General features: G+C 38.2%; 1 protein-coding gene across 7 annotated transcripts in view; it reads left to right on the forward strand.

Annotated features, from left to right (window-relative positions):
* HMG20A (high mobility group 20A) overlaps window positions 1–8,603 on the forward strand; it is a 46,920-nt gene extending 38,317 nt beyond the window's left edge. For 5 of the 7 annotated variants that reach the window (XM_075045612.1, XM_075045615.1, XM_075045611.1 and 2 more), the window contains 3 exons: window positions 867–1,082; window positions 1,738–1,881; window positions 4,264–8,601. In XM_075045612.1, the coding sequence (XP_074901713.1) occupies window positions 867–1,082; window positions 1,738–1,874 (353 nt within the window). In that variant the 3' untranslated portion in view covers window positions 1,875–1,881; window positions 4,264–8,601. Of the gene's footprint in view, window positions 1–866; window positions 1,083–1,737; window positions 1,882–2,939; window positions 3,051–4,263 lie in introns of all 7 variants that reach the window. The other 2 variants (XR_012652837.1, XM_075045613.1) reach the window with 2 other exon arrangements.
* Window positions 8,604–10,721: the final 2,118 nt, after the last annotated feature.

Below are 10,721 nucleotides of genomic sequence, written 5' to 3' on the forward strand. Positions count from 1 at the left end.
TTTTGCAGGGCCCCCCTCTTTGCTTTTCCAAAGTTTTTGCCAGGGGCTGTCCAGCTGAAGAGTCCTTTCACTCTCCCATCTCAGCTCAAGTAATGACTTGGGTATAGTTGATCAGTGTTTCTGACACTGCCTTACCTCTGTACTAACATAATGGCTGAAACAGCAGTTTTTCCTGGTTTCGTTACCCAAAACTATCCTTTTAGGAGAATGTTCCTGATGTTTAAACTCCACTTGGTGTTATTCCAGCCAGTCCAAGCTGGATCTGCTGTTCTATAGGATTAAGAAATACCTGAGATACAGCACGATGATGATTCAGGCTAGCTAGCAGTATTTTATTTTATTTTCCCCTTGATATGTGGAAGATTCCACTGATACGTTTTCTGCTGCTCTATTTGGTTTTCGTAGCTGCACGTCCCAAGAGTTTAGGATTTTTTCCCAGATTTCCTGGAGACTTTCTTAACTGAACAGGACTTAGATTCTTTTCCTGATGATCAATAGAAATGTATTTTTGTAACCGGTATCTCGTCTGTAGGCCCCTTAACCACTGCAGCTAAGCTATGTCGTACTAAGTGCATTTGAAATCAAGTCTTGCAGTCTTCCTTCCTAATCAATTGCCCTATTCATTTCCATTCTGATGCTTTGAATGTCTTCTAATTTGTCTATCTCTAGAAATTAAGTCTATTTAAGTACTACTGTAGGCACTATTGGCACTCCATGATATGATGCTTTTTCATCTATAAACCAAAACTGCACCATTTGTAATCATCAGTTGAGCGCTCTAGAACATTCCGCTTCATTGCCTACCAATCATAGATACATTTTTTTTATAGTTTTTTGACTACATGGGAATGGGTTGATATTCACAGCACGTGAAGCTGAGCTGCGGCAGCTGCGTAAGTCCAACATGGAGTTTGAGGAGAGGAATGCTGCTCTGCAGAAACATGTTGAGAGTATGCGTACTGCGGTGGAGAAATTGGAGGTGGATGTGATACAAGAGCGGAGCCGCAACACAGTGCTGCAACAGCATCTAGAGACCTTACGCCAAGCACTCACAACCAGCTTTGCTGGAGTCCCGCTGCCAGGTAAGACCTTTTTTCCTTATGACTGACATGTTAAATTTAACTTCTAATGTTTATAAGATGTTGTGAATTTACAACATGTGGCCTGCTGTTGTAGTTCTATGGTCTTGGCTGTTTCTGAGCTTTCGTTGTATTAGATAATGAAATCTTAAAATGCATGCAGGGGAAGGTTTAGTGTCAGTGCTTTATTTCATCTTGGTGGGTTTTTTTTCTTAATGCTCTTGCTCTTCTTAATAAAATGAGACACATACTCACTCCTTGCTCTCCTTCACTTGTTTTGTGAATTTGTTACTAAATAGAAAAGGGAGGACCTACAAGTTCCTTGATTAAAAGAAAGGCTGCATCTGTATTGTCAGATGCCAGGGAATCCACTTAGATTCTATGAATGCTTAGCTGAAAGAGTTTTTTATAATCAACTATGAGACTCAAATCAAAGAAAATAATGCTTCATTAGTCCTGATATCCTTGGAACTACTCACTTTGTATAGTTAGGAGGACATAGTTTTACAGAATCTGTCACAAGAGGTGGTGCATGGCAAAATCACCTCCTATACCAGTTTGCATGTTGGTACAATTTGCTCTTAGCATAGTCTTAACTTTTTGGAATTGCTGTGGTAATCTAAATATTCTGTGGCTCATTTTACTATGTTAACTATAGGTAGCGGGGAAACACCCACGATGGAAACTATTGATTCCTACATGAATAGGCTGCACAGTATTATTATGGCTAACCCACAAGAGAATGAGAACCTCATAGCCACAGTCCGAGATGTGGTAAACAGACTTGAACGCTAGTGACTGGGTAAGTTTTTGCTCTTAGGCTCCTTTTGTTTGGCGGCTACTTGGTACCTCTGGCACTTGTCCTGACTCTGATTCTTGTGCTGATCACCATATTGTACGATCAAAAAGTTTTCTTCCTCAAAGCCACAGAAGCAGGTTGACTTAATGAAAGTCAAATGGGGTTGAAAATATCCAACAGCATTAAAGAGTTCTGCAATTCCCCTTAGTTCCAAGGTATTTTGTATAAAGACATAAATAGCTGTTTGTCCTATTATTCATTGTATTTGTGTAAGGTGTATAAGAATACTGTCAGAATGGTGTAAAAAAGAAAAATGATTTTAAGTTTTAGTAACAGGGTAACTAATATAGAAGAAGGTTCCTTTCTTGAGTGAAGTAAACCTGAAAAATTCTGCATTAATTGTGGAATGTGATGGTCACAGAGAAATTTTTTTTTTGTCTCAAGAGGTTACAGGTGAACTCAACTCCATTGTAAACTGAAAGTACCCTACCACTACCTGCTCTGTAGCACCTGTAGTCAAGCTCTTCTGGTTATGAAGGTTTACATGTAAATGAAGCACTGATGTGTAGTTCAGGCTATATGTAGCGTTTGCCAAGACTCGCATAATCATGTGGTTTATTCATAGATTATTACTTGAGCTCATGATTCTGTATTTTTGCTTCTGTTTAACAGCTTAGAAAACTACAGGGAACTGAGTAGAAAAGCAAATAAAAAATCAACAAAGAAATACCAGTCTTTCTGCATTACTCCTTTGCATTTCCCGCACCACTTCCCTACTTCCCCCATGACGCACGGCACCAGACAGCCATTAGGAGTTTGCCTACTTCTATTTTACCTATGTACATACCTGCATTCTTTAAGCATTTATTATGTGGCGATCTACTGTACATGTCTTGAATAGTGTTTAGAAATGCAAATAAAGCTGCGTTGTGCCATCTGCAAATATGAAGACAGGGCTTTTTATCCTTTCTGATTCTGACCTTTTGTGATACTGTATAGAACAGTTAATTACACTTCCCCATTATAGTGTGGTTCAAGCTAAAAGATCATTGTCCTTCCAGAGGGTAGCCAGATGGAACGGACTATAGTTCTAAGAGATGACTGAGCTCCCAGCAGAATAAAGAAGTGCCTTTACTGCTGCTATTTATGAAAGGAACAGCTTGTCGATCCAGGTCTGGGATTTTTCAGTAGCTCATCAACCTCCTCATTTTCGTATACTGCTTTCAATTAGCACTCAAGCTCAGAAGGAGAATCGGGGGATGGGGAGGTTTTACAGAATGTGTAAGAGGGAAAGCAGTTTCTCATCAATCAGTTATTAGAAGGGCATGCCAGGCCCTGAAGCAGATGTTTGTCCTTTAAGCACCTTGCCAGAAAAATTGTTATCTCAAGGCTACTAAAATCTAGACTTTGGTTTTCATGTCAGGCAGATTCATATTTCCTAAATGATGGACAATTTCTGTGTTCCTAAAAATGCAAATATCTTAGATGAACTGGATTCAGCTGTAGTTGGTTTGAAAATAAAAAAAAATCTTGCTTTAGAATTCTTCCTTCCACTTTACAGTTGAAAAGTAGGACTCCATTCCTTTCTTCCCCCTCCCATCAATACCTTCCCTCTTTTCAGCACCAAGACAGTGTGAGGCAATTAAAACTGTGATTAATAATCACTTAGTTTTCTTATATAAAGACATACATTTAAGTGGATATCATAATCAAGAAATTCATAAAGCTATTAATTACACTAAGGCAATGATTATATTTTGTGACAAAATCAAAGAAGGGAGAAGGTTGGCCTTTATTGGATGCAAACCTAGAAAAAAGTAGACCTTCCCTAGAAAAGAGGGAAGCTTTGGATAGAGAGATTCAGCTGGCATTCGATAAACTGTATCAGCAAACTGTCAGCGTCATTGTCCTTTTGTTAACATGCATATGAAGTATATTCTCTTAAATGTAATCTCTATCAACGAAATACTCTGTTTGAGGTTGAGACAGATTACAAATCAATTTCATAGAAAAATCTATTTATTATGATACTCTTGAAAACCACTGTGCTTCACAGAACTGAAGAGGTTTTTGGTGGCTTAGTATGTTGTATTTAGTGACTACTTGACTATAGTACTGAATGTTTTTGTTTTTCTGTACTGCATGGTAAAGAGGACTTCTTTGTGCAAACAGTATATGGGGTAGAAGAGGAAGTTTTTCTTTATTTAGCACTGTTCTTTGGATGGAAACAAGAATCCAGTTACAGTTCTGTCTCTATAGGCTTCTTTGCGATACTTCTTAATATTTTGTTTTTAGATAAAGCATGCAAAAAAAAAAAGTCACAGTGCCTATTTAGTCCTGGCAGACTGTAGTCCTCTAACACTTATTTTTCTGTTTTGTCTGCAGGTCTCGTGACCCAGGGATGCTTTACAAAATTTTTTTGGCCAGTGTGGAATAAGAAGCCATGAGGGAAAGACTAGGGGTGGGAGGCAGAATTGCAGGTTTGTCCTGGTCCCTGCCTTTGTGGTTTGTCAGTGAGACAAACAGATCAATGCATTAAAAGGTCTTAAGAAGCCACGGACACCACCCACTAAACATTTGGAACTGTCCTCTGTGTAAACATTTAAGAGCATGCAACTTTTGTGCAATCTTCAGTTTCTTATTAATTTTGCTGGGTGTGAGGGTGCATATGTTCTGTGGACTGGCTGACTATGGAGATGAAATCTCACAATTCGTGAAATGAAGTCAGCCTATGTGCTGTAGTAATAACTTTGATGTGTTATATTGCCTAATGTCTTCTAGTGTCTTTTTATTTTGTTTTCATGTTTATCTTGTGGGATTACTTTCCTTGACTTTAGTTTTCTTCGTTTGATCTTGTTATCTGATACTTGCAGTACTAGATAGCAACGCTTGTGTTCTCTGCTATAACAGGCAGTCTTCCTTGGTGCGCTGTCTTGTCCTACCCTGCCTGCTATGTTTATATAAGCTTTTCTTAAGCATAATCCTGGGGGTTTTTTGTGTTAGCCTGCAACTCCTACAATGTGAGTTTGCTCCCTGCTAGGGACTGACTGTGGTTGATGCTTTGTGACTTGATTCTACTAAGAGACAGACTTCCTCTCTCCCCTCTCTCTTCAAGCACCTCTCTTGCACATAGCATCCTGCGCTTCTGTGAAGGTCTCCTGTTATCTCTTGAAAATGTTTGGTGGAGCATTTTACTACTGCAAAGGTCAGTGGTAAACAAGATGGAAAGTGAAACGTTGGTTCTTCTCAGCAGGGAGAATCGGAATCTCCATTTTAGACTAAAACCACAAAGCTTGCCCTTCCTCTGATATGTTGCTCAGTCTCATTTAACGTTACTGCCTCGTTTTTGAGAGAATGATCTCATGGTGAGAGCGGTATCCTATAAAAGGAGAAATGGGCAGGGGGACTGCAATTTTTTTCTGCCCTTCTGAATCACAATGCTGGGAAGCAATATGCCTGGAAACAGCACATGTATTTTTGCATGAATTATTAGAGCAGAGAAGGTTATTAGCAGCTAGGTCCACATAGCAGCCCGCAGAATTCTACATTTACAGCCCACTGCCCATAAGTGCTTTCACCTTTTGTACAGTTAAAGTACAGGCTGTGGAGCCTATAGCATTCAGCATATTATGTTTGAGTGTGACCTAAATGGCCTTTCACTTACATCAAGTAGAACTCTGCATGCTAGAGTCTGTAATCTTGCTGAGCTATGCTGCATCTCCTGTCAAAGATGAAGGCACCTACTGTCTTGCACTAACTTATGCAAATCGTTTGCTGCCCTTTGGTTCCTGTCAAATTGTTAATTCAGACTTTGGTTGAGCACTTGTTTGACATCTCTGGGCTTTACGGTAATCGTTGAAATGCTCTTTCTTCCATGTGACAATCTCCTTGCTCCTCCTTGAGAAATCTTTAAGATTTCCCTGTTAAGAATTGGAGATTGCTTTCATTACTGGAGTGCATTGCAGTCAGCATCGCTTTAGTGTATCTGTAATGCAAGTATTTGAAGATTAAAAAGCAGTTTCTTCTTTTCCCATGCTGTACACGTGGACTTCATGCTTGCCTGAAGCCATCTCCAGGTCAACACCTTGTATGTCGGGTCTCTGCTTACTCATGGGCTTATTGCTGTAGTGAAGCCGCAAGGATTTCCATGTACATTCAAGTCTTCCTTCAGGGAGGAAACTCCTTTCTCTTGTCTTCAGTCTCCTTTTCAGACTTCACAAAAACGAACCTCAATTTGCTGCATTGACCTCAATTTTCCTTAGCACAGATGAGACCAACTGATGTTGGCATGAACTTCTTTTAGTGAATGCTATAACAAATATTGTGCAGCGAGAAAATCCTACAGGTTAATAATGTATCCAGAAGAAGCACCAATAACTTCATCTCTTGTGTGTATCTTGTTTTTTAGAATTGGTGTTATCTGACTTTTATTGAAGTGGCCAAAATACACTGCATAGCCAAAAGTTGATTTACAAAATTCTAAAGTTCAGTCTGTGGCATCTTACCTGATACCTGGAGTTGTATACCATAAAGACTCCAGAAATTGCTATGTAATACAATAGTAGGACGCAATTCCAGGCTGCGACATACACATACCATAAATATAGTATGGGTGACTGTAGGCTGCCCCTGCTTACATAAATTCAATGCAGCTATCAGCTCGTGACATACTGCTAATACATCATTCTGTTGAGTAGCATGCAAGTGTTATGGGTTAGGAAATTTAAGGTGATATTATTAGCTGGGGGCTGACAAATCTCTTGCTTTTTCCCACAAGGAAGGAGGGGAGGTGGTATACTCATAGCATCTGGGGGAAGACTAAGTTCTTGCTCACCAATGATGTGACAGATGATGTTTTGTCTCATTAAGAAGCTGCTTATTTACATTGATTTACCCTATAAAAATGGATTTCATCTTTCCAGTGTTTTCTGAGTGTCACTTCAGTTTACATTTTTCAATGTTGGCTGATAAAAAAAAACAGTAAAAAATGAAGTGCGTGTCAAGGAGAAGAGCAGGATAAAATGCTTTTGTCACTTAGAGAAATGTTAAGAGAAATACATGAAAACAGAATCCATTTGCTGGATTAATGTGTTTGGAATTGTTGAGATGCCAAGTTTTCTGTATAATGTTTTTGTAATTAAACTTTGGACTTCCTTTGTTTCTAAGAAGTTGATGTGCTTGTTTGACACTTGCTTCATTAAAATTGTTCAACATTGAATCCGTTCTGATTCAATTTTAACTGCATTTTCATGAAAGAACTATTACTATCACTGCTCTGTTATCTGAGAGATTTTGGCAACTTCACGTTAACCTTTGAAAGGAAATAATGTACCTCTTCCCCCTCTCCATCCTCAGTGTATCTCCCTCTGAAAAAGCTAAAGGAAGTAATTATTATTTACAGTGATGAAGACTTCAGAGATATTTGGTTATAGCTAATTGTTACCAGTGCTCTTCCTGTCATCTTTGTTCTTCAACTTGAGTAACTTTTAAAATGTCATGGGTGTCTCTCCCTCAGCCCTTTTTTTGACATCCTTTGTCTTCCTTTGTCTTCCCTAATTTCCCACTGCCATATTTATTTTCTCTCCCTATAAGAACCTTCTGTATCATAGCTATTGCCCCCCTCTTGGTTTTTTTTTTCCCCCCTACTACATTTTTATCATATATCTTCCCTTCTGCTTGCTGAGTATGGAGCCAAACTGTAGCCTCATGAAATGTGCTTTGGGTGTAGATCTTCTGTGGAGGAGGTTTGGATGACTTCAGCCTGCACTGGTGCTCTTTTGGAGGTCACAGTGCTGTAAGCAACCATGTCTTTGTGTTGTTTTTGTGGTCATGTCTCATTTTGATTGCCAAATTAATGCCTGGTCTTTCTGTATACCAACAGGCTTAGTTCAGATACTATCTGCAGTCTGGGGCAGACTGCACATTTAGATTTACAGTGCTTTGGAGATTTTGTCAAATGTGAATTAGGAAATGATAAAGATACAAAAAATAGAAGATATATAGGGAAATCTCCTATAGGAGAATAGCTGCCATGTGACAATGGCTAGTCCAGAGTTGGAGAAGGTAACAGCAAAACAGATGTACACCTGGAGGGAAAAAATAAGAGCAAAGCAGCAGGGAAAAAATAAGAGCAAAGCAGCAATAAGTTCATTATAAGACAAAGATCTAGTTCTTTTCTAACCTGCGGTGCTGTACGTGGCATCAGGAGCAGTTGGTGGTCAACCATGCTCAATTTAAAATAATGTAGTGTAGTGTAATATTTCTGCTGGTTTTTCCTGTTTGTTACCCCGTTTAGTCTGCTGCTGGTCAATTGGACTGATGATTAATAATAATTTAAGGGAAGTTAGGGGGTTTTGAGGGCTTTGGGCTTTTTTAAGAGGGAGAGATTGCTTCCTCTTTCCTTAGGCAGATTCCTGTTGGTAATGTATTTGGAATCTGAAATTAGGTCATCTTTTAATCTTTTGGTTCAGTTGTATCCTTCAGAGTCAGGAGTACACTCAGGCTTGTCCTTCTACCATAGAATTTTTCTGCTTGTGAACCATGAGTAGTTTTGCTGCACCTTTCTTCCTCATTGCTCATAGTATTGAGGGGTTTTTTTAAACGTTTTTAACTTCAACTTTTTGGAATATATTCATGATTTGCCAGCTTAATTGCAAAATCTCTGGATTTTGTATGTATTGTACCATTTTGGTACGTGGTAAAGTATCCACATCCATTATGTAATACAAGGAATAACATTTATATAAACTGATTCATGGGTTATATTAATAAACCTGTAATTCTTATGCTGTGGGTTCTTGGTTTTTATCGTTTAATGTATAGACACTGATGGTTTGTGTATCTGAAGATACAGAAATTGGAGTTCGTGAAGGTTTGAAGCTTAAGTCCATATTATTACTGGCCTATGGAGACCTGTGCAATGCAAGTTTTTGAATATTTGTACTAAAGTAATGACAAGCAAATGCAGCTAGAATATTTCTAAGTACAATTTTAGAGGGCAGCAAGAGGGAAAGGTGGCTGTACAAATCATACTAGACATGAAAATACACAGCTTCCTACTCTGAAGTTTTCTAACTCAGAGGAAAACTTAGAGAAGAGAGGTATGATGCTGATGGCAGATACCACTGAACTATGGCTACTGTGTGATCTCTATTACAAAGTTGTGTTGGGAGGGAGATGGGACAAATGATTTGACTTAAGTTTCACCCCAGTATGAGGACAAATGCAACACAGGTTTATAGTGTTTGTGTGTATTTGTAGCCACAACACAGTGTTCTGACAGCTCTGTAGCTTTGAAAATGTTTGTTTTAAACTATCCAGATTTTATTTGCACTTATAAGGGAAACTTCGTACTGAAATGCCATCAGTTTTGTTAGTTACTTCATGAAGTGCTGAAGTAATACTTGAAAAGATATTTGAAGAGATAGAGAAGTAGAGAAACAATGCAGAAGGGATTGCTTGTTTAGCTGAGGGGAGAATTGGGTCATGCGAAAATAGTTAAACTAGGGTTTTAGGTCCTGATCCTGAAGTGCTTAAGCATGAGGTCAACTTTATACTTGTTATACTTTATACTTACACTCATAAAAATTGATTCCACAAATTACTTGCCACATTGGTGCTATAGATCAGAAACAGGAAGAAAAAATAATGAAGCACATTTTAAAACAAAAATCATGAGGAAGCATGTATTCTTCAAAAAATATCTGGAACTACTTATTTAATGAGAATACATTTAAGAAAGTACTGAAAACAGTGTAACCAGTTAACCTATTAATGGGATTTGAAGCCACTGCATGTTGCTAACCAGGTATGTTGTTCTATTTAGAATGCTCCTTTTCCTTTGTGTCCTTTATGCTGTGTCTTTATATCCAGGTTTGTGTCATCAGAAATTAAGCACCATCCTCCTTTATAAGTATATGTAAATAATTCACTGGTATCAGAAACTGTTCTATGTAGCCAAACAAACATGCCCTAGCTTGCATGTTTTAGGGGAAGAGAACATGTTCTCTTTTAATATGATAAATAGTATGGTGGGATTCTGAAGGGGCCTGCTGGGGCCTCCAGCAGTTCATAATAGTAAAATGGGACAAATTATTTTTGCAATACTAAAAGGAAAGTTGTTTTATGTTAGAGATTGTGGAAATACAGGGTTCTCTAAGAAAGTGTAGGTATTGGTATATTTTGCCAATTTGTTACGCAGGTTGCTTGTGGCATGTGGAAAGGAAAATTTTGATTCAACAGTTTTGAAGCTCTCTGGTTTTAATAAATGGGAAACCTTGATTCTCCGCTTGATAACTGGAAAAGATTCCAGCTGGTTACAAGTACTACTGTTTATAGAATATAAGCTTTAGGAAAAGTAAAGGGATTTATGAAGAACATAAGCAGGATACTCTTCCAGACTTACTAACATGCATATGCTTAATTTAAATATTGTAAGCATAAATATTTAAGCAATCTGTTAAAATTCATTCCTTATGTGCATATCTGCTCAGGCCTGGCAGGGTTCTGGTGTTGATTTACTCTGGCCCCATAGCTGTCCCTGCGCTTGTGCTAGTACAGTGTGGTTGAAAAATTTGGTCTTGTTGATGTTAAATCATAATGGTGTGTATGTTATTGAATTGAAGCAAGTTATTTTAAGATACAAGAGCATTCTAAGATCCTCTGCTTTCTCTTTCCCTGTTGATTAAATGGTTCATCTCCTAAAGTTGTTAAATACTACTGTTTACATGTTTGTAGCTTTGGTCACTCATGTGAAAGGCATTCTCACTTTTCTCTAGAAGTATGTCTGTGCATTGAAGTCCATCTGATCTTTTTTGTTTATGAATTTGGATTCTAAATACTTA

The sequence above is a fragment of the Buteo buteo genome, chromosome 13 (assembly GCF_964188355.1).
Source record: "Buteo buteo chromosome 13, bButBut1.hap1.1, whole genome shotgun sequence".
NCBI lineage: Eukaryota > Metazoa > Chordata > Aves > Accipitriformes > Accipitridae > Buteo > Buteo buteo.